The 24,030-nt window shown below is 49.7% G+C and overlaps 1 protein-coding gene across 3 annotated transcripts in view; it reads left to right on the top strand.

Annotated features, from left to right (window-relative positions):
* Positions 1–24,030, top strand: part of LOC116945196 (uncharacterized) — a 144,623-nt gene that overhangs the window by 50,115 nt on the left and 70,478 nt on the right. For all 3 annotated transcript variants that reach the window (XM_032959463.2, XM_032959465.2, XM_032959464.2), the window contains 7 exons: positions 1,775–1,828; positions 3,047–3,100; positions 5,231–5,284; positions 8,594–8,647; positions 14,334–14,387; positions 17,685–17,738; positions 19,114–19,167. In XM_032959463.2, coding sequence (XP_032815354.2) covers positions 1,775–1,828; positions 3,047–3,100; positions 5,231–5,284; positions 8,594–8,647; positions 14,334–14,387; positions 17,685–17,738; positions 19,114–19,167 — 378 coding nt within the window. The remainder of the gene's footprint in view (positions 1–1,774; positions 1,829–3,046; positions 3,101–5,230; positions 5,285–8,593; positions 8,648–14,333; positions 14,388–17,684; positions 17,739–19,113; positions 19,168–24,030) is intronic.

Raw genomic sequence — 24,030 nt, 5'->3', positions numbered from 1 at the left:
TCGTGGCTGACACCAGCGACGATTATCCGAACCAGTCATGGGCCTTCCCTAGGTCGACTCAGTCTCAAATGAGTACCTGGTGCGGTGTGTGTAAACATCACCACTGGAGAGACAAAGGCGGTCGAGCGTGGTGCTTGCCCACCCACCACTACAATGTGCCGTGTCGGCCTTCATAGGTGCTGCTCGCTAACAGCACTTGCCCCAACAGTCCGTTAAGGCTACACGGGGCAGCTTTGCCATTGTTACATATTTATTTCGTTCCAATTATAGGATCGGTTGGTGTTGGCCATGTGGCGTGGCTTTCCTCGCGTCGTAATCAGGGCAGCATGGTTCGCTTTTCGGCAGGTGCGGGCACAACGCATCCCGTGGCGGTCTCAAGAAATCCTTGGATCCCCCAAACCCCAGATCACGCAAACATGGATCACGGATTCCCGTATCACGTAACACGAACCCAGAATCCCGGATCCCGCAAACCGAGCTTCGGCTGGAAGAAACGCGCGCAGATTGTGCGCGCATCGCGATGTACGAAAGCTGCCACCCTCGTCCAGACCACCAGCTCAGAAGAACTGCACGTGTGTGTGTGTGCGTGTGCTTTCAGTTAGCACAGTAGGGGGCACAGGTGGTGCATCTACCAGTCATCTGACTCAGTCGATCCATGGCACCTGCTGGGTCTGCCCCGTGACCTCCTGCCTGCGGGCGTTCGACACTTCACGTGGCCTTAACGTGCACATGGCCTGGCACGGGCGCCGGGGTGACGTCACCGCCACTTAGTGGCGAATGGCGGTTGTTATTGTTGCTCTCAGTCAGCCAACCCATGGCACCTGGGTATGAGACCTCCTGTCAGCGAGGCCTTCGACGCTTCACGTTGCCTCGAAGTGCACCTGGCCTGGCACAGGCGCCGAGGTAACGTCACCGCGACTTAGTGGCGAACGGCGGCTATTGGTATTGGTGTGTTCTCAATGTGTAGACCCACCAGCTCGACCATCCCTTTGTGTTGTCACAGCCCACGCTAAGTGTTCTGCGTTTGATGGGGGGGGGGGTTCTCCGTATTTTACTGGTGTGAAACCCAGGTTAACGGCCGGGTCTGTCCCATCACCCTTGGGGCGCAACAGGAGTGTCCTCTTCGCCCCACTTTGACTATATTTGTGCCTCCTTATAGGGTGACTACTGTGCACTTACAGGGCTTGTCGTCGTCATCGCCAGTATTCGTGTCACATTGTCGTAGGGAGAGAAATGCATGGACTCAAAAATTCTCCCGACAAAATACTCACCAAAATAGTTGCGTGTGGGTTGTAATAATTGAGCACGGGATTGAGCAAGAAACCAAATGCGAATGTACACGTGTATATTTCTAATTTATTAATGAGCATCGCTATGAAGGAAGTTGAAAGGTTAACCCGAGGATAACGTGTCTTTGCGTGCCTGCACGTGTGTGTGGGTGGGGAGCGGTAGTGTAGTGGCTAGCACAATGCCGCTACGAAACCGCGCAACCCGAGTTCGATTCCGGCTCACGGCCGATAACAGCGGCGAATATTTTGAAGCTGTCCTGGGCCTCCCCGAGGTAGACTCAGTCTGAAGTGAGTCCCTGCTCCAGTGTGCACAACAGCAGCACTTTGGGGACAAATGCGGGGCCGGGCGTGGTGCTGGACACCCATCCGACCTCGCGTGCCACCGTGCCGTTCTTCACGAGGTGCTACTCGCGTAGAGCACTTACCCCAACAGTCTGTTAAAAAGCTACATGAGGGTATTTTTGTCTGTGTGTGTGTGTTCCAAGGGGGAACGTGGTACCCAAGGGGAGACTGGTACCCCGGGAGCTGATGGTAAGCCTGTGAGTACTTCACCTTTCACATCTCCGATGAGTGCACGCGACGGCTTTTTCTTCTTCCTCGAGGACACCGTAATGCATTCGCAGAAGCCCTCTCTACAACTCTCTCTCGCAACCGCCACGCTCCGTGGCTTTTATCTCAGCGGGCGCGGTGTGCAACCTTGGCAGAACGTGAGTGTTTCGCTCTGTTGAGCTTGCAGCGGTCTGATTTTTTAAATATATATAAATAACAACACTTGGAGAGTGTGTTCAGCCTCTCGCACAAAGAAGCTCTCTTATTTTTTATAATATCCACTACTTTTTTCGCCGTGGGGGGGGGAGGGGGGGATAAAACATTCCGTGCTTGTTAGCGGAGCACGCCGTTTAAACCCACGCCTGAACAACGAGCGTTGGTTATTTATTGGGTAACGTTGTCGACCAATTCGATCACTGTGAATGTTCCTAATTGTTCCGGACAAAATTCAAGGCGAATATTTCCGCCGCCAAGCATCGGATTAACGTACGAAACACGCCTTAATGTCGTTTGCCAACACGGCATATATTTTTAAAATGGAATGCACGCCCCCGCTGGCTGAGCGCTCTTAGCGCACAGCATCGACGCGACGCACCTTACAGGATGAGCTGCCCCACGTACCACGGATCACCATTTTATATCGATGGGTACAAAATTGCAATGAGCAATAATTTTATTGAAAAATAAAAATATATATTCACGGCTTTATTCCAATTGTGTCGTCGGCACTCTGCCACGTGACACAGCTCCCATTCAGAGCCCCCCTCCCTCCCCCCCCCCAAAGCGCAGTGCAGAAAATCTTTGCATAGCAATAAAATTGAGTGAAAGTTTTGTTATTTTCTTACATCTGCATGCATGCATGTTGAATTTCCTCGCACCGTTCGTAGCCAACCGCGCTAATCGGAGGTGCATTGTGAAGGACAACAGACTAACGATGCGCAGCCATTGCCGACCGTGCCGAGACAACCCCCTGCTTTCGACAAACCGAGTTTAACCATTTGGCGGATGAACCTGGGTTTGAACCCACGACGTTTTCGATTCCCGAGCCACCGCCTCCCATATCACCGTTTTCGCTCTTGCCCGCCAGTGAGGCCAATTCTCAACCGTTGCTGATTTCACCCGTGCATCGTTCACTTCTTCCACCCCCCTCCCCGCTTATGTGTTGTGATGTTGCCCACCCCCCCACCCCCGCCTGTTGGGAATTCTAGGGAATTCGTGGAATTCAAGGCAGCCAAGGGATAGCTGGCATCCCTGGTCCACAGGTGAGAAGGACACCGCGTGAATGAACTGGGCGTATGCAGACAATGGCGATGTCTGCATCACTCTGTGGGACAGATGGCTGGACCACAGAAAAGCCACTGTATGTTTGAAACAATGCAAAAGCGTGTGGTCTCGAGTGCAGAAGATGCTGGGAAATTGCACAGGGTATGCAAACTCGGACGATGTGTGGCGTACAATTGTGGCAAGAGAGTCGTGATTTAAGAGGAAGCTCTGAGTGACAGGACACACGGGCATGATGGAGGAGGATAGGGTAAAAGCGGTGGTGTGGAATAGAACGTGTGGAGACAGTTATTGAATGATAGAAAAAAGAACAGGCTTTCACCCTTCCTGGCTTGTAAAAAAACAGACGTGAAGATGTTCAAACACAAAATAGACACCAATGACAAGGCATGGAGTCTGCATCAGTCATAGTACTTGTACTAAAAAATACAAACGAATATGCATCGATAACAGAGGGTTTTTTTGGGTTAGATGGCGTCAATATATAATTGTGTCGTGAAACCCGCCCGACAACCAAACTAGTAATGGTTGTCACGTAAACAGAACGTGCCAATTCGTTACTAGTACAGCACACCAGTGTGTTAGAGAGCCAATCCACAACATTAAACAATCTGAGCACGACGTTTCGCAAGTAATTGCAACTAGCTCAATCAGGCGACTGTAACGAATTGGCATGTTCTGTTTACGTGGCAAACCTTACTGATTGTCTGTGGCGGGTGGTGGCGGGTTTAACGACACATTTGTATGTTTACGCGATCTAACCAATCCAAAAAAGCCTGTATTATGGATGATACACGTCGCGAAAGCCTACGTGTTCAACTGAATATGCATTGATAATATGCGCACTGCCCTTCGATCTGATTGGCCTGCACCAGAAACAGCCTTCCTCTGTACTATGGCTTCGTCTCACCAGTGCTGGACCAAAGGCCGCCAAAAGGCGACCAGTACAGGGACAATGCAAACACCAAAGCATTAATAGGCCGTGTTCAGCAGTGAGAGCTACGGGGTCCTTTTACCGGTGTGAAAATATTGAAGGATTAAAAAAGGCTTTACCCCTTTTTATGGTCGAACGTTCCGTCACGTTGTGCACAGAGAGTATCATCTCAGTGGGGTTTCTGAGCTGGCATTTATTAAGATGCTGGACACAACGGGGGGTTCCACGGTGCTAGATTTACGAAGCAGCTGTGTGTCCTACATATTCAACGTTGTTGTTGTTATTATTATTTTGATATTTGGGAGATGAGCCATCATCCTTAACGACACACACGGCCACATGGGCGGCTCTTGAGTGAATATGAAACAATGGCAATTCACAGAGGTTCTTATCGAACCTCCTTGGGTATCTTCTGAGGTTATCCCCCTTATTCCGTACCTTGAACACACGCGAGCAGTTTGAGCAACACCTCCTTCGCGTCATCTCCCTCTTCTTGCCTGTGGCAACGTCGATGGTGCTGTTTGCTGCTGCCCGCTCGGCGTGGCTCGAGCCTTCTGGGGCGGCGTTGCCCGGCAACTGACGACGAAGTATTGGACATCTATGAAAAAGAGCTTTATAGCTCATCGGATTCCTCCGGTATAAATAAATATTCTGATTCCGAACATAACGACAAGCGCGAGCTTCTTTAAGTGCATTCAGGCCGTGCAGCTGCTCTTTGATTCGTCGCAAATGTGAACGTTAATCAGGTTCATCTTCTTTGGTTCTTTCGGTAAAGTCACGTAGAATGAGAATAAAATAATAAAATAAAATAACACAATAAAATTCTCGCGACGTTTCTTCAGAAGGCCACTTGTGCTGTGGCCGAAACGTCGTGAGAATTTTATTGTGTTATTTTATTTTATTATTTTATTCTCATTCTACGTGACTTTACCGAAATAACCAAAGAAGATGAATCCTTGCAGTCGCGAAAGCTTTAAATCGAAAATTAATCAGGTTTTTTGCTTGTTACGTTGACCTTTTCCCGTGGACACAACCCAAGCCGTGCTGGCCTCGAGTACCGCAAACGTGTCTCTTGCTTCGTCACCTCGTCGCCCCCCCCACCCCACCCCACCCCGGGGCTGCCATCTCCGAGGTGGTTCTGACCGCCCCGTGGCTGCTCGTTGCTTTGTCTCAACAGGGGACGCGGGGGGTGGCCGGAAGCTCTGGGCAGCCGGGCAGCACTGGACCTCCGGTGAGACGGCACGAAAACCAAACTCTCAGCCGTTGTGGCATTGGCCGTACGTCCGCGTGCAGGGCCCTCCTGATGAATGATAACAAATCGTGAGCCTCAGTGGCGCGGCCCTAAGTAAGCAACGCTAGTGCTTTATTATTACGACTGTCATTTCGACGGTCAGAATTTACAATGCCGCTGTCGACTGCTGTCGGATGAAGTCGGATGAAGGCCTCCGTTGTGGCAGTAATTGGGGGTTGTTTGACCATACTTCACTACTCTGGTGTGCTCAGAGAGGGGGGTGAATATTGTTCCATCTGCACACAATGGAGGACGGGGTGGAGGGCTCTCAGGGCTGGTCCAGGTATCGCTCGCCACTGATCTTAGCCGTAGCTGGGAATAAAACCTTGACGGAGGGCCTAAATGTAGCTGCATTGAGATTCTCAATGATTCTCAATGAATCTCAATGTTATTGTATTGAATTGAACAAAAATAAATTGACAGATGGGTCGTGCACACTGGTTTCACAGGGATCGATCACAGTGTGGTCACAAGGGGTTGATCACATATGTTCATATGTTGAACTTGTTTTACATTGTACCTAGGGGCCGTCCATAAATGACGTCACGCACCTATGGGTGGGGGGGGGGGGGTCGGACATTTGTGACGATGTGTGACGAGGGGGGTGGGGGGGGTTTGAGAAATGTGACGTCACATCAAAAGTGTGCAACTTTAAATAAATATAGACAACACGTTCTACTTAATTAAATAGAGTTTTTAATAAATGTTTTCTCCTACAACATCAGAGTGCAACGCCACATTAAATACGCACACTACAATGGCAATAGTTTAAAGCGATTTGAAGCGTGTTTAATTTAGTTTTTTGAGGGGGGCAGAGCTTTGTGACGTCATGATTGAGGGGGGTCTGACTTTTTGTGACGCCGTGTGACGAAGAGGGGGGGGGGGGTCAAAAATCATCCAAAATCGCGTGACGTCATTTATGTACGGCCTCCTAGCCGACCGCGCTAATCGGAGGTGCCGGGGGAAGGACGGCAAACTAAACAAAAAAAGCACTTCTAAAGAAATGAGTTTTCAATCTCGATGATTTAAAAGTGCACATCGCCCGTGGCTCCCTCGTGTCGGAAGGAAGGGCCTTTCGAGACGGTCGCAGACGCGCATCGTAAAGCGCCGCGCGATGCGGCGACCGCCGTCATCTTTGTTCATTGGCGAGCAGCCAAAAGTCGCCGCCGCCGCCGCTGCTGCTGCTGAGGATGGCCGGAGTCCACGTGACGACGGTTGGATGCTCCTTGGCGAGATCAGTGCGGTGTGGTCACGGGGGGTTTGATCTTGGTGTGGTCACAAGGAGTTGATTTTGGTGTGGTCACAGGGGAGTTGATATTGGTGTGGTCACAGGGGAGTTGATCTTGGTGTGGTCACAAGGAGTTGATTTTGGTGTGGTCACAGGGGAGTTGATCTTGGTGTGGTCACAGGGGAGTTGATTTTGGTGTGGTCACGGGGGAGTTGATCTTGGTGTGGTCACGGGGGAGTTGTCATTGGTGTGGTCACAAGGAGTTGATCTTGGTGTGGTCACGGGGGGGTTGATCTTGGTGTGGTCACGGGGGAGTTGATCTTGGTGTGGTCACAGGAGAGTTGATATTGGTGTGGTCACAAGGAATTGATCTTGGTGTGGTCACGGGGGAGTTGATTTTGGTGTGGTCACGAGGGGTTGATCTTGGTGTGGTCACGGGGGAGTTGATTTTGGTGTGGTCACGGGGGGGTTGATATTGGTATGGTCACAGGGAGGTTGATTTTGGAGTGGTCACAGGGAGTTGATCTTGGTATGGTCACAGGGGGGTTGATCTTGGTGTGGTCACGGGGGAATTGATATTGGTGTGGTCACAAGGAATTGATTTTGGTGTGGTCACGGGGAGTTGATCTTGGTGTGGTCACGGGGGAGTTGATCTTGGTGTGGTCACGGGGGAGTTGATTTTGGTGTGGTCACGAGGGGTTGATCTTGGTGTCGTCACGGGGGAGTTGATTTTGGTGTGGTCACGGGGGAGTTGATCTTGGTGTGGTCACAGGAAGTTGATCTTGATGTGGTCACAGGGGGGTTGATCTTGATGTGGTCACAAGGAGTTGATATTGGTGTGGTCACAGAGGGGTTGATCGTGGTGTGGTCACGAGGGAGTTGATCTTGGTGTGGTCACGGGGAGTTGATCTTGGTGTGGTCACAGGGGAGTTGATCTTGGTGTGGTCACAGGGGAGTTGATCTTGGTGTGGTCACGGGGGCAGTTGATATTGGTGTGGTCGGAGAGGGGGAGGAGGTTGAACATTTTTCCTCTTCTATGAGTCGCTGGAGAGACGTGCGCGGTGCTAGCACCAGATGTGGGCTCGTGTATGCGAGCGAGCGTACGAGCGAGTGAGTAATGTTTGTCCTGCTCATAACAAATGTATTTGACACGCATTTCTGAGCGCTCTGCGAGCCTCGGGGCGATTCGGTGGCCTGGTAAGCGTCGGGCTCGTGAAATTAACTCCCCGTCCTGGCGGTCGTCTGCCTGTTCCCCAAAAGGGGACCCCCCTCCAACCAACCCCCTCCCCCCCCCCCTTAGGTCAACTTTGCCTGAAATGAGAAAATAATGGGAGCCTCCCACAGGTCGACTCGGTATTTTGTACAAAACAACGCAATTCCAATTGCCTCTTCCTCCCAAGGTCGACTTCCCCTAACATTGTGTCCGGGACAGCTGAGCGTGCAGCCAGTTCCTGTGGCCTCGCTCACAGCGAGTGCAGGCTGCCTGCCCTGGGTTGGAGCCGCTGTCTTACAAAGTGGGTGGATAAATTGTGGTACCACTGTCTAACAAGCTGTCGGGGTGGGGGGGGGAGGGTGTGGGCATGAGTGTGTGGGTCGAGGTGATGCCGTGCGATTCCCGGCTCAGTCGAGAGTCGTGAATGGCGAGCACATTCTGTCGATGGAGGAGCTGTAGCCAAGGGGGATGGGACCATGGAGTGAATCATTCTCACACGCCAGGGACACGGGTTCCATTCCCCCCGGGGTCCGATTGCACATGGCAGCTGGTGTACTTTTCCACTGAACTCAACCATACCATTTCCAACTGAAATAAAACGCGCTATAAATGTACTTTTAAAATAATAATAATAATAATAATAAATAAAACCTATAAAGGTTCGTGTCGACGCCGATGTACGCACGTTGCCTGTTTGGAACCGAGACGATTAATCTGTTGGGTGCGCGTGGCCCAGGGTGTGTGACTTCACCTGCCGAGTGAATCTTTGACTTGGATTCTCTGTCCCGCTCTGCTCCGCTGTGTCCAGGGCGAGCGGGGATACCCGGGAATGCCTGGACTCCTGGGCCCCCCGGGGCCACAGGTAGATCACTCACCACCCCACGTGACCCTTCGTGCATCGCTCACCATTGCACGCGACTCACCATCGCAGATCACTCACCGTTGTTGATCACTCACCATCGTAAATTACTCACCATCATATTTCACTAAGGGGCCGTCCATAAATGACGTCACGCGATTTTGGACGATTTTTGACCCCCCCCCCCCTAGTCACACGGCGTCACAAAAAGTCAGACCCCCCCTCAAATATTACGTCACAAAGCTCTGCCCCCCCAAAAAAAATTAAACATGCTTCAAATCGCTTTAAACTATTGTCATTGTAGTGCGTATTTAATGTGGCGCTGCACTCTGATGTTGTAGGAGAAATACTTGATTAAAAAGTCTATTTAATTAAGCAGAACGTGTTGTCGATATGTATTTAAAGTTGCGCATTTTACGTCACATTTCTCAACACCCAACCCCCCGTCGTCACAAATGTCTGACCCCTCCCCCCCCCTAGGTGCGTGACGTCATTTATGGACGCCCCCTAACCATTCTACATCACCATCGTACACCACGCACCAATATACATACTCACCCTGCTCATGATACCCACAGCAGCCTGACAAATGTGCGCATGTGTCCACATGGACATTGGCAGACATTCCTCAGCTTGGTTTGTATCTGAATGTGTACATTAGGGAAACTGTGCATGTGTTCTTGTGTGTGTGTGTCTCTTGACGCGTGTGATTATCCTGGGGCTGGCCTGGCCTTAGTTTACTCAGCCTTAACTGGGTACGGGACGCCGTGTGTGTGTGTAAACTCTTCAGATGGACGCCACAAAGTCTGGTCTATACATTGCCTAAAAAAAGAAAGAACAATGTGTTGCTCTGGTTTTAGTCGTGCATGACGGTGTGACATGTAATCGTGCACGCGCGTTTGCTTGTTGCATGTGTGTATGTCGTGGGGAGCGGTAGTGTCGCGGTTAGCGCTACGCTGCACTATGAACCTGGCCACCCGGGTTCGATTCCCGCTCACGTCCAACAGCAGTGACGATTATCTGAACCGGTCCTAGGCCTCGATTAGGACGACTCAAATGAATACCTGGTGGGGTTTTTTTTCAGTTTTCAGTTTATTTATTTTGGTATAGCCCTGTGTGCCATTCGGCTCTTGAAACGGGTGCAACCACAACAAACAAAAAAACAAAAACACGAACAAGAAAAACATCTTAAAGTGACTATGTGACTGTGCAAACAGAAAATCCATGAAAAAAAAACACCAAAATATTCCTGAAAAAGGTACCGTACACCAACGCTGTGTGCAAAAAATCCCAGTGGGATGCAAGTCAAACAACAACAACAACAACCACAAGAAAACTTAGATCAAGGCCATCAGTCTAACTCCGTACTACAACAAAACAAACATGTCCAAACAAAAAAACGTTTTCCAAATCACCAATATAATTGCAACGTAACAGTGATCACAGGGACTGTGACCGAATTTTTACAATAAACATCGCCACTAGAGAGACAAAGAAGGCCGGGCGTGGTGTTGGCCACCCATCCCCTCGTGTACCGTGCCGGCCTTCATAGGTGCTCATAACAGCACTTGCCCCAACAGCCTGTTAAGGCTACACGGGGGATATTTGTCTTCGTATAGGGGAGAGCTGTGGCTTAAGTGATGAGCGCGCTGGCGTTGTTAGGAACCGCTGTGCGAACCGAGTTCGATTCCCGCTCTCACGGCCAACATCGACCCCGGTCCTGGGCCTCGCCTCGGTCAGCTCGGCCTCGAGAGAGCATTCGGTGCGGTGTATGAAACATCGATGCTGGGGAGACAGAGGCGACCAGGCGTGCGGTCAATGGCCACAACACCCTTGTTTTTTTCTTCTTTGGTTCTTTCGGTAAAGTCACGTAGAATGAGAATAAAATAATAAATTGATCAAATAAAATAACACAATAATATTCTCACGACGTTTCGGCCACAACACAAGCGGCCTTCATCAGGTGAAGGGACGAGACTGTCTGGTAGGACAGCGCTGGAGTGAAAGAGCCACGTTCAGATCACGGCCTTTAAGCTGTGTGAGAGGAACAAAGCGCCTTGACAAAGGAATTAGCATATCATTTAGCATTGAAATGGCTGAATGATTAGCTTGTGACTGGTCACAGAAATAGTTATGTTAAAAGTTAAAGCATACACATCCGCAGAGGCACCCCTTGCTAATTCCTTTAACAAGGGGTGCCTCTGCGGATGTGTATGCCTTAACTTAGCTATTTCAATGCTAAATTCTATGCTAATTCCTTTAACAATGGGTGCCTCTGCGGGTGTGTATGCTTTAACTTTTAACATAGCTATTTCTGTGACCAGTCACAAGCTAATCATTCAGCCATTTCAATGCTAAATTTTATGCTAATTCCTTTGTCAAGGTGCTTTGTTCCTCTCACACAGCTTAAAGGTCGTGATCTGAACGTGGCTCTTTCACTCCAGCGCTGTCCTACCAGACAGTCTCGTCCCTTCACCTGATGAAGGCCGCTTGTGTTGTGGCCGAAACGTCCAGAGAATATTATTGTGTTATTTTATTTTATCAATTTATTATTTTATTCTCATTCTACGTGACTTTACCGAAAGAACCAAAGAAGATGAATCATTGCAGTCACGAAAGCTTTAAATCGAAACACCCTTGTTGTTTGTGCTCCATTCTGGCCACGACAGTTGTTCGCCAACGACACTATTTGTCCACCAACAGGCGATGTTTATTCATGATCACGGTTTTTTTTTTTTGGGGGGGGGGGTTATGCCCGCCGACTCGTAAGGTTTGTCACGACCTGAACAAAACGCGGGCAATTCGCGACCACCTCAGCACCACCGCTTGAGCGTTTAGAGAGCAAACCCACAACGGCATTTACAACTCGAGTGCTGGTGACGTTTCGCTGGCGGTTACAGCCACCAGCATCATCAGGCGATTGCCAGAATTGTGAAGGTGGCCTCCCGTTCTCGATCTTAATTAGGGTTCAGTAATGTCATCACTGTGCGCCTGCAACTTGGAAGGACCCAGTGGGGGTTAATGTTTTCGTATGAATTCCATTCAATTATATGAATGTGAAATATTAAACATACTGCCCATGTTATCCGGTTAGGTTAGTTAGGTCAGGCTATCTATGTAAAGGCTATCTGGGGAAACTTCGTGTGCGTGTGTATGTGTGTGGGTGCGCGCATGCGTTGCGTATGTGGGGAGCGGTAGTGTAGTGGTTGGTGAACTTCGCTACCAACCCTGCGACTCGAGTTCGATTCCCGGTCACGATCAACACCAGCGATGGATTATTTGAACTGGTCCTGGGCCAAACGAGTACCTGGTGCGATGTCTACATGTCGCCACTCAGGGAAACAAAGGCGGCCGGGCGTGGTGCTGGCCCCCCACCCTCACGTGTGTGCCACAGTGCCGACCTTCTTAGGTGCTCGCTAACAGCACTTGCCCCAAAAGTATGTTAAGGCTATACGGGGGGCCTTGTCTTTGTGCGTGCACGTCCACGTGCGAAGCTTCGCAGGGTGATGTTTTTGATTTTCAAAGCCTGTGCGCTTGAGTGGGATTGCTTCTGCTGCTGCTCCTACTAAGGTGCAGTGGGGAAAGTGGGGAGAATGATTTTGCCAAAGTCCTTGTTTCATTGATTGCGGAGGGGTCTAGACAAGGTTCATGAAGGGGAATTAAGCTTAGCCGTAAAACACGCACACACACGGTCCGGGAGTTGTTGGTAATTTCCCCAGTCGTAACTTTTTGTTTACGATTTATTTGCATCTGAACGATGGCAAAAAGAAAATACACCGTTAGCTTGAGTTAAAAGCAGCACAAGTCATTCGCAAAGAACGGCGCAGCTAAACTTTATTGGATATTGCAAATCGCGACCCTTTTTTCAGTATTCATGTATTACTCGGCACTGGTTTTTCGCGTGTTTTTTTTGTTGTTGTAAATCAAATTATACGCAGGGACCGCATTTTTCAATTTAAAGATATCTAGCGACGCAATGAGAGTTGCACATGTGGCGGTGGCGGGGTTGGTGGGTTGGGGGTTATTGCATCCCTTCAAACGGTGCCAAAAAAATGCCCATAAATGTGCTGCCCTGTAAATCATGAGCGTCGAGCGGTGGAGGAGTTTAACTCTTAGACGCCATCGTTAGAGTGTCGCGCAGCAGTGGGCATAGTAAATGAACATTGGCAGCTCGGGGGAGGGGCATATTTTGATTCGTCTCGCACGGTCGCACCTCGAGGCTGTTATTATATCAATAATCAATAATCAATGTTATTATATCAATACGTATCGTTGCTTCTCTTGCCGTAATCACATCGTCGTTACACTCGCGTTCGAGAACAATTAACGCTGTCGGGGCGTGCCGTCTTTGCATAATAAGTTGTTGTTGTTCTGTTTACACTGTTGTTGAAAACGTATCTCATGGTGGTTGTCGAGGGGGCCCCAACTTGTAGCTTTGGCCACCAGAGTGGGAGGGGGGGGGCAAGGTACTCCCGTGCCCCCACGCTAAGTTACGCGACTGCTGAGCACATACGTACACAAGTATCGTACGAAGGTAATTCATAGTAGCTTCCAACGGAATATTGGAGCGGTTGGGGGTTGCGAGCGCCTATTAGGGGCTGGCGCCAGCGGAACAAAGGGGGTGGTGTGGCCAGACCCACGCCCTGCCGCCTTTGTCTCCCCCAGTGCTGACGCCTTCTGCCGAAATTGGCACCAGGTGCCGATTTAAGGGCGGCTTTTCCCAAGGGGAGCCCCAGCTCGGGGTTTATATCTTCCGTAGCGGACGCTGACTACAGCTGGTAATGATCGAACTCGCGTTAGATCGCGTAAATATATAAATGTGTCGTTAAAGCCGCCACCACCCGACACAGCCAACTAGTAAGGTTTGTCATGTAAACAGAGCGTGACAATTCGTCACTCGTACAGAACACTGGTGTGTTGGAGAACAAATCCACAATATTTACAACATTTACATGGGATTTGCTCTCCAACACACCGGTGTGCTGTACCAGCAACGAATTGGTATGTTCAGTTTACGTGAAAAACGTCACAAATTAGCTGCGTCAGGTGGTGGAGGGTTTAACGACACATTCATATATACACACGATCTAACCCAAAAAAAAACCTGTATTATGTATTATATTGGTCGCGAAAGCCTACTACGTATTAAACCAATCGAGCTCAGGTTTGCCGGGTCTGTAGCTCAGTGCAGGGCAAGGGCCACCAACTCCGCACACGACGTCCGCACTCGAACTCGGGTCGCCGTGTACGCGGGGACAGTGCCGGACGAGGTAAGCGCGGGATCAGAGAACGTACGCAGGTGAATAAACGACATCATCCAAACTGCGGAGAAACGTGAGCGGGCTTGTGCAGGGCGTGTGACGGGGAGAGGGGGGCGATGGCCGGCGGTCGAGAGCAACGGAGTGACGGCCAAGGAATGGAGCGCGTCAAAAAGGGAGGAGATGGAGCGATGAAATCAGTCCGCGCGCAGTTGCTGGGTGGATTATCACATCACAGTGGATTGGCGATGGCTGAGTGATGATGATGATGGTGAATGACTACGATCAACGATAACGACGATGACCGTCCATCGTCTTGCCGGCTGCACGGGTGGCAAGTGGAACATGACGATGTTATTCTGCCAACGCCTGACCTCTCCCTTTGCCCTCCCCCACCACCCTGTGTCCCCTCCTCCACCCCCGACTTTCAGGGTTCACCTGGCCGCCGCGGTGACCCAGGCCCCGTTGGTCCCGAAGGAAGAAAGGCATGTTGGTAATTTACATTGGCTTCATTTCTGTACAACAATGACGGGGCGTAAATTATCGAGTCGAGCCCACGCGGGTTCGAGTGCGGTGCAGCTGCCGCGTGTAGCGGGCACCCTCGGTTGGGGTATCTTAATGGGCGGAGTGAAGTTATTTGCTGAACTCGAATTCCCGCCCGCCATGTCGAGTTTACTTTTGAGTGGAAGCAGAAGGGGAAAAAGAAAGGGGAGGAAAAAAGCAACGCCAAATGAACATAAATTGGCGGGCTCGTTAGCTGGCACGTGCGTTGCTGCGTCAGCGTTTCCCGGGACAATCAGGGAATTTAAATAAACTTTATACGTTTTGTAATAAAAAGTGTTTTTTTTTCCGACGGTAGGATCACCCCTGTGAAAAGAAAGAACATGAATGGGGCTGTATTAAAATCTAACGAAAAAAAAAATGCTTGGCGTGCTTGAAACAAAATAGGCTTAAGCTTCATTGATAATTAAAAATATAAATACATTTTAATGCTTGGTCTTTTTCCCACTCGCGTTTCAAATGTGCCATTGATGCGATTTTCTTAGACCAGAGAATCCACCCGGAACTGTCGCAATTTGAATGCGATGACTTTTTGGTGGAGTCATTGGTGACTGGGGTGAGAGGATCTCATTCCTGTGCTCGATCGACTGAAATCTTCATTCAAACCCAGAATCTCAGCGGAGCAGGCTCCACACCCACGATAACAAGTACAATAACCAACTCAAATCGAACGCAATTTTTCTGGCACGGAGCCAGAGCCGCGAATGACATCACGGCATATTTAACATCTGCCGTGCAGGTCGACCCGCAGAACCGCTGCGACGGGAAGCACCGGTTCAGGCTTTGCCCTCCACCACCCAGCCACTTTACCGAATTCATGAGAAACGCATTGCACGATAGCAAAGGGCATTAACTTTTACTCGGTGATGCATCGATTCGTCAATACGAATTGGTGCCCACGCTCAGGACATGCACATTGCTTCAGGAGGGCGGGAACACCGATAATCAGGGTGGACGCTGGATTCGTACCGCTCCCTCCTCGGCCCTCCATTGTTGCTGGATGGCGACTGCCTCCGACTGACCAAGCGGCGTCCTTCACGAGCCTCCCCCTCTGCAGATCCACACGCGCACACAGACACACGCGCGCGCAGACACTATAGACCCACAAATTGGCCTGCGCGGAATCACTTCATCATGCGCGAGATCCTTGACCCCGCGCAGTGCACAGATGCGTCGCCCCAGTAGCGAGACACGCTCGCTCGCGCGTCTTGAGACGCGTCCAGCGTTCACTACTTTTGTTCAGCCCCCCGGAGGACTTGGCTGTCCTCCTCGGCTGATTAATTGCGTCAGGAAAGAGCGTCTTAGAAAAGCCCTAAATCTCGTTGAATCTGGGGGTTATTTCTCCTTTATTCTGGTGGTCGCTCAAGACTGGCGCCGGAACGGCGAGTAGATTGTTCGCCAGTGGAACGAGAATTCACGTGACATGAAGCGCCCTCGGCTTCATTCGTAATTGAATGTTTTGAAACTAAAACGATCAAGAACAATTTTGTATTTTTTTGCCAGGTAAGGCCCCCTGAGCTTTAAACATAGCTCTTTTTTTCAGAAGCGATCTTGCCAATCACAAATGATAGCCCAACGAAGTGGCCTCTCATCGTGTGGACATTTATAGCAGACAAATAGTCGAAACGCGTGATGTTGATTCTGAATGTGGAGGGGATAAAACCTGGGGACCCAGAGAAAAATCCATGCCCCACGGGGAGAGAAACATGGAAACTCCAAATATACAGCAGGCGTCAAGGTCGGGATCAAACCCACGACCTCCTGTATACCTTTGTCATGATTGCAGGTGACCCTGGTAACTTAAATCACTTTTGTTTTTTTTCCCGTTAAGGTGAACTTCAGTTACGTCTTTGGATTTAAACACTATTAATTATTATACTGCACCATCTTTTGTTGCGAGTGTAATATGTAGAATATTTTTTGGAGTGATAATTATTAAAATTAGGAGCTCTCTGTCAATTTCCCTGGCTGGATGAAGGCCTCTCCACGCCGTGTCGGTCATGGGGGCTGTTTGACCATACTTCACCACACATGGTCAGTGCGGGTTGTTCGAAGTGTGGGCCAGTTAAGTTGAACAATTCAATAAAGAACACGGGTCAGGTGACACGTTTTATTCTGAACTTACGCGGTCCCTCACCTGAAAATCTCTTGACGCAGTTTTGAGCGAAATGGTGTCGCATCTAAAGTAAAGTGTGCCCCTGAGAATTGGTCCTCGGCTTTACCCGCGGCGAGCTGAGGAATGCAATCGTCAGCGCGCCGATTTTATTTGCGTTGCCTACGTCGGGCGGTGGAGGGTCTCACGACCAAAATTTTTTAGGCGGTATAATCATGTGTGTAAAGGACTTCCAGCCACGGTCAGTCTCGAACATCGTCTTTGTGACATATTGCGAACAGCACATCCGCGTGCTAGGGGATCTCTCCGTTGAGGCGCCACCCTGAACCCCCACCCTTCTTATATCCCTCCTCGTCTTCTCTCTTCCCCATCCTTTCCCGAACTTTCCACGACTCTCCGCCGATCTCCTGATGGTCACCCACCCCTCATTTACATCTATTTTTTCCCTGATCAACAAATCCGATTTCAACGACTCTCCGCCTTCAAATCCAATTGGGTGCCCCCAATGTCAGCTCCTCCCCCCCTACCTGTAACAGCTCTTCGCCAATGAAAGTCAAGCGCGCCATTCAAACTCGCAAGCCGGTCGCGTGCAGTGTGGTGGGGTAGAGTTGTGGGTATTCCCACCTCTCCCAAGAAGTCTGGCCGGCGTCGGAGAGCATGCTAGATTTCCCCTCGGGAAGGGCTCTCTCTAGAGAGCTCCCTCCAGTAAATTCCCTTCCAGCAGCAGTGGAGTGAGCAGGTGATTTGAGGGATGCGCCTTTATCTGACTGTGGACCTGCCAGCACCCCCCATGCCTGTAGGTCATGGGGGGTGCGGGCAGGTGTGCGTGCACACGTGTGGCCTTGGCAACTTGGCAACTTCCAAACAAAGTCGGCTCTTGAAACGTAAGCGCCCGAGGATGGGAGGCAGTGACAAATGGGGCTTCGTCGCGAGACCGCGACTCCGAGTTTAATGCTTCCCTGCCATATTATTTTTTCACGAAATCCTCCCAGACCCGTAACATTTATTCCCTTTTTTAAATAAAATTATTCCCTTTTTTAAAGCAGTTTTTTTTAACTCGTTATGCGTGCGCGTGTTTTTTGTTTTGTTGTGTTTTCGCTGACCACAGGGAGACCGTGGCACCAAGGGCTCTCAAGGTCTGCTAGGCCCCAGGGGACAGGAGGTAAACCGTGCGGGATATCTGTGCACAACTGCTGCTTGCCAGCTCATGCTGCATGTCCACAGGCCTTCAGACACCAGGCCCAAGCGCCGGTAGTATCACGGGACCCACACCGCTCGCTTGTTGCCCCAGTGCTTTGTGGGCACGCAGCTCTGTATGCATGTATGTAGAACTTCTTTCACACCGTACATAGCCAACCGTGCTAATCAGAGGTGCGGGGAAGGAAAATCTCTGTGGATGCGGCCCCAACACTCTGCCCCTCCCCATGCCCCTCTCCGCAGCCAGAGAGGGAAGTGATCATTAGTTGTTTTTTTGGATTGATTTATTAACTTACGCTATCTCAAGGTTCCGAAGCGAAGCGCACACGGCCCCCCGGTTGGAGCGGGCCGCGGCGCTCGGCCATGGCCCGCTTGGCCCAGCGACGACGTCGCGGCACCCCGGGCTGAGCACCGCTTGACCAGGGTCAAAGGCCACGGTGGCTGGGGGATGTTAGCTACCCTCACCATGGTATGCAGGAGATAGTGGGTTCGATCCCGAACCTGACGCCTGCTGTATATTTGGAGTTTGCGTGTCTCTCTCCTCATATTCGCGTGGATTTTTCTCCGGGTCCTCCGGGTTTTCCCCTCCACATGTAGAATCGACGTACGTTTCGAGTATTTGGCTGCCATACATTTTACACGTGATAAGCCACTTAGTTGCGCTATCATTTGTGGCCAGGTCGCTTCTGAAAAAGATTTACCACATAGCTCAGTGGGCCTTACCTGGTGTATAAGTAGAAAAAAATATATTCTATTCTACGCCAGGCTGGCCTGCTTTTCATCGGTTGTGGAAACGCGGCATCAGACACCTCCCGCTTACACCCATCACACTCACTTTAACCGAGGCGTGCGCGCAGCTTTTAAGCCAAGGAGCAGCTGAAAAGCAAGAGCGCATATGATCGCGTATGGTATGTTCGTAAATCATCAGGAGAAACTTCGAGACAGGATACATTCTGACTGGAAATCAAAACCCATGGTAGACCATGGGTCTCTGGTTGAGCTATCTATGACCAAAACACCACATAGCCAGAAACGCTCCAATGGGGTTAATTTTAAAGGGCGTTATATATGTTCACAAAATCTGGTCGCACTGCTGTATTTTTTTTTCCGTGAGCTTTGGGAATAATTTTGCAAGAAAGATTTGTTTTTTTAATATAAAAACCTGTCGTTGACAAATGGGGACTTTGGCACGGACTTAAAATTGCTAGAAATACATTGACGCTTTCTCGTGTTTACCTTCGCAAAGTTCATTCGCGTCGTCGCGTCGGACCATCGCTGTGATCCGTATTTTGCTTCGCCAGGCTCACGATGGCTCTGTTTTTGTTCTGAATCTGTGACAGGGTCAGCCTGGCTCCGACGGGACGAACGGCTCTCCTGGCATCCCTGGTGCCAAGGTAAATGAACGCTCACAGGGCAGGCCCTATTACATTATGGGCGTCTCCTTTTAATATATTTTTCTTTCAGTAATGAAGCGGTGTTTTGATTTTTTTTCCCCTACCCCGAAACATTCCCAATTGTGCCGAGGTTAAAACATCCCACTGTGGAAATCCCAACAGAGCACCGCAACCCGATTGGTGATAGGACAGTTGCTGTTTCACAGGAGATCTCCGGACACAACAAAAAAAAGCCTTTAAACAGTCGGGGATTCGCACTCTTCCGGTACACTCTGCTATGAGATTATTTTCATCGCATGATAGCCAAACACAGCTGAATTGTAGCCAAGCCGAGCGCAATTTTACTCACAAGAGGGACACGTCTTGTACGCATGCCCCGCAAAGAGTGTTTGTGGCACGTCCATCAAACTGACGTGTTTAATTCTCAATATTTGATGTGGTGAGATTGTTTGGACCTGTCATTGGTGACCGGGCCAAGACCATTAACTCACTGCACTTGGGAATCCGGTTTAGTCACAGGCGGCTAAAACCCGGTATCGAACCCAGGTTCTCAGCTGCGCTGGCTAAGCACCATGGCCTCTGAGCCACTTAGGCACCTCCCCTCATGGCATCTTCATGCCAACAGCGATCCTTTTTTCACCGCGAGAAAAACAGATTTTCCCTCGGTGTTTTGCGGTTTCCGCCAACATGAAGGATGTAAATCAGGCGCCCCTGTCAGATTCCTTTCCATGAATCGTCTTCATTTAATAACCCGCAGCCTTCTCCCCCTCAACCTCATCCATCCCCTCTCTCCCTCCGTTTGTCCTTCTAAATACGCGCAAGTGTATTGTATGCAATTTCCTTGCACGAGTGCGCGTTCTCTCGCGAACGATTATGACTCTGGAAAGTGTTTGCAGTGCAAGGGGGATTAGTACGGGGAAGCGGGACAGGCCTGCACTCGCGCAAGCCGTGGGTGTGATCACCGGAGCTGTGGCGATGCCGCCGCTCACGGCCCTCGCATCCTCGCGGCGTCGGGGAGTTGAAAACAAAAATGTTCCCACGTGGCGCAAACGCTTTCGGCCGTTCGGAGCCCAGCGTCATCCACTAGGCAGATGCACGGTACCGTTCCGAGGGCTGCCCTCCTCCCTCCCACCGCACCCCCCCCCCCCTCCCCGTGGCGGAAAATGAACAAAGCGCTGCTGGAAAATGTTGCAATATTTTAATAACTAAAAAATATTGACAACAGCAACGGCAACGGGCGCGTTTGGTATTTGCGCCGTTTTTTCACGGCAGATAGACCGTCACGAAGGCGCCTTTTCTGCGCCTGGCAAGCGTACTTAGTCACATCAGTCGCTTAGTTTCGAGGGCAAATCGCGATGGGCTCGACGGAGCCTTAACTTTAAGAGTGCCCTGCGACATTGGCATCTTTGCATGTTACAAACGATGGGACGAAGCCAGAGAAGGCGGAGAAAGCCCCCACAGAATGGGAGGAGGACATGAAAACTCCACGTGGGAAGGCGCCGGGGATCGAACGCAGGTCCTTCTTTCCTGCGAGGCGCGCGAGTGTTACTCATCGCCCACCACCAAAGCCCTCCCACGAGATGTCAGATGTCAAAAAAACTTCCAAAAGTCTAAAGTTCATAGTGTCTCCTTTCCTCGAAAAAGCTTAACACGCCTCCTGCATAAAGAGCCGTCAACAAAGGGATTGGAGACCCCCGCGCCGCGTGCCGTCAAACGCGTTCGTTGTTTCATTTCCCACGAGGCAATTGCTGTCGCAGCAGGACTTTGTTGTGCTCTACACTTCACCCGCGTCGTTTTGAAAATAATCTCGACAAACATCCTCGGCTCTTACACGACGGGTCTCTCGCGCGCAGCTCGGACAGACGCTGCAAGACGTTACGATGTCACGGCCGTTCTTTGCAACAAACAAAACCTGGCTTTGCCCTGCCCCGCCCGTGCCCGAACAGTCGTCTGGCACCTAATTGCTGGCGTACACAACAGCAGGGGCTGGTCATGTTGGACCCAGCGAGAACATTCGGCTGTCGCTTGCCAAAGTTTTGCGTGAACGTCGTCAAATTCCAAAAAAACGGAGTTCCTAACGAGCGCGGGCTTGAAGAAAATAACAACATACATGTTGAAAAAAAAAATCGGTGCGTAGCTATAATGAGCGAAGCAATTCTGTTCGGACACGATTCGAGGAATTGGCACGGTGCGATTCAGGGATGCGATTCAGGTCGAGGATCTATTGATTATTTTAACATTGTAGGGGGGGGGGGAGCACGGGGGTGGGGGGAGGGGGCAGCCACCTGCACCCATTACCTCCAACAAACAATTAAGCGAATTGACTCGACCTGCAGCAGTGTGGTGGTTAACACACTGAACTTGTAAAGCGCAGGTCGCCGGCTCAATGCCACGCTTCTAGCAGTTGCAACAGTGGTGCAAGATGTTAACTACCTCACCTTGGATACAGAAAGTCGTGGGTTTTATCCCGACCCTGATGAAATTCTCATCGCGGTTGTGGTGGTTGTGGTTGTTGTGGTGGTGGTTGTTGTTTACCGTGTTGGAGCCTCTCTCTCTCGTAGGGATGTCAATTGAGTAGCAGCGAGCATGGAAGCGATGTCCAGGTTGGAACTTTAAAATGCGGGACCTAGCCATGCGGGGCCTTGCCTCCTGCCCTTGCCTAATCGCGTTTGCTTCAATTATCTTGCTTAGTTGAGCAATCTTTGGAAGAACGTAATCAACCAGGCTATGCGTTAAGTGTGTGTTGACCGACTCTCTGTGTTGCATTGCATTACATTTCCTAATTTTACTCAGTTTGTTTGATTAAGTGTGCTTTCTCTCTCTCTGTGTGTCCCCGTGTTGTCGCGATATTATTTCCTGCAGTCACAAAAGCTCCAAGTCTCTCATTGACACAAGGCCGTAATTATAATAATTATAATATATATTGGGGGACACACATCCTCCTTCCAATAATCAAATATGCTCAAAATGTCCCCCCCAATATATTGCTATAAAATATATATTTTAATAATTATTGCGATGCTATGTTAATAAAAATAACAATTTGCTAAACCTTGGCCACAAAATCTGGACTTGTCTTCATATAATAATGCATAGATTTCTGTTTATATGATTGCGTTGCACTTTATGAATCCCTAATCTCTGCCATTACATACTATGAAACAAGAAAAGGTAAAAAAAGAAAAAAACAGAGCAATGTAATACAATACACTCTTAGACATTGTATGAAATTAAAAAAAATTCCATCCCATGTGTTGGTGAAATTTTTTAAATATTTTATGCAGGAAATGGCAGGAAATTCGTTATCAAATTTACATTTTTTTTCTGGGGGGGACCCCAGACCCCCTGGAAGATTTGGTCCCCCCAATGTTGACTTCATGGCTACGGCCTTGCATTGACATGCTAATTTCTCTACCCCCCCCCCTCTCTCTCTGCCCCCCTCTTTCTCTTTTTAAGGCCTCGACACAGAGGCGTTGTTTCTCTGTGTGCCTATGTGTGTATCTCTCGCTGTGTGTCTCTGTGTTATGTCTCTCTGTCTATGTGTCTCCGTGTCTGTGTTATCAACCTTAGCTGATCAAATGTTAAAATCGCCCACACCACTATCTCCGTCCACCCAGCCATATAAATGGGTTTCACCGCAGTTAGTCCATCGGTAGGTCGCGCGTGGTGGGATAAATTGTGGATACGTCCACCTCGTTCTACTAACACCTGCGGTCAATGTGGAAGAGCAGACCAAAAAAGCAACTGCTTCAGAGTTCGCCCTAGTAGAGCCCTTTCCATCAGCGGTGCCCTGAGCAAGCAATTGCATGGCTGTGCCTTTACCCTGTGCAAAATAATCGAAAATAATTGACATACGAACCCATGGGTTAGTGTATGATTCGACTTTCATCGCTTAAGCGAGGCATCGGTGCCTTGCGGGTAAATCTATGTTTGATTTAAATTGTCCCGGAGGGAACTTTCCCATGGCTCAGCATTGACCATGTGAGTCTACTCGCTGTGTGATTTAAAACGAATTCAGCGCTTTTGGAGTCGATATCGGAAGTAAGATTGTGCAAGGGTGGCAATGCGCCTCAGTGACGTGCGAGCCTGTCTGGTCTCATTTATCCGTGATGAATGAAATGTGACGGCATAATTAAATCCGGATCAAGTGCGGAAGTCATGGTTCAATTACGGGGGGCTTGATTCATTACGGAGCTCCCGCTTCTGATCCCATCAGCTCGCGCGCGATTGTCTCTAGATCTTCGTCCTACGCTGTGGCAATTTTGCAAAAAAAAAATCTCAATCAGATACGGTGACTGAATTAGTTAAGCTTTTTTTCATGTGTATAATTCTTAATCGCAAAACACTTGTGAGGTAGCTTTGACCAAATGAAACTGTTCCACGTGGCTTCTGAAGAAGAAAAAAAAGATAAAGCTTGAAAAAAAATGTAATTGACATCTGATGTGAAATGTTATTAGTTTACATTGAACTCGGAGCAGTGGACGTAGTGGCAGACTCAGGGTCTCCTTCGCTCACAATCTGGCCACAGACGCCTTGGACAGATTCCCATGTTTCCTAAGATTTAAATATATTTTGTACGAACAACTCCAAATGCCCAGATTAGTGTGAGCCAACGTTTGGAGCGTGGGTTGCGTCTTGGCAGTGCCCCTCTTTCCCTAAAGATTCAGCAAATGTCATTTCCCTTCGGGCTTCGGTTCAGTCTCTAAAAATCTCGCCGGAAAAAGTTAGTCGCGCGATGCAGGAGGGCATCAGAAAAAAATTGCGGCTGTCATTGGGTCTCTCTGAACACCACCAAAAATATGTTTAAATATGTTTACGAGACACCTCCGCGTGATAATGTGAGTACGCGTTTCTCTCCTTTTA

Source organism: Petromyzon marinus, chromosome 23 (genome assembly GCF_048934315.1).
Source record: "Petromyzon marinus isolate PM22_M1 ecotype Great Lakes invasive population chromosome 23, UKy_Petmar_22M1.pri1.0, whole genome shotgun sequence".
Classification (NCBI taxonomy): Eukaryota; Metazoa; Chordata; class Hyperoartia; order Petromyzontiformes; family Petromyzontidae; genus Petromyzon; species Petromyzon marinus.
This window is presented reverse-complemented; position numbering and strand designations above follow the sequence as displayed.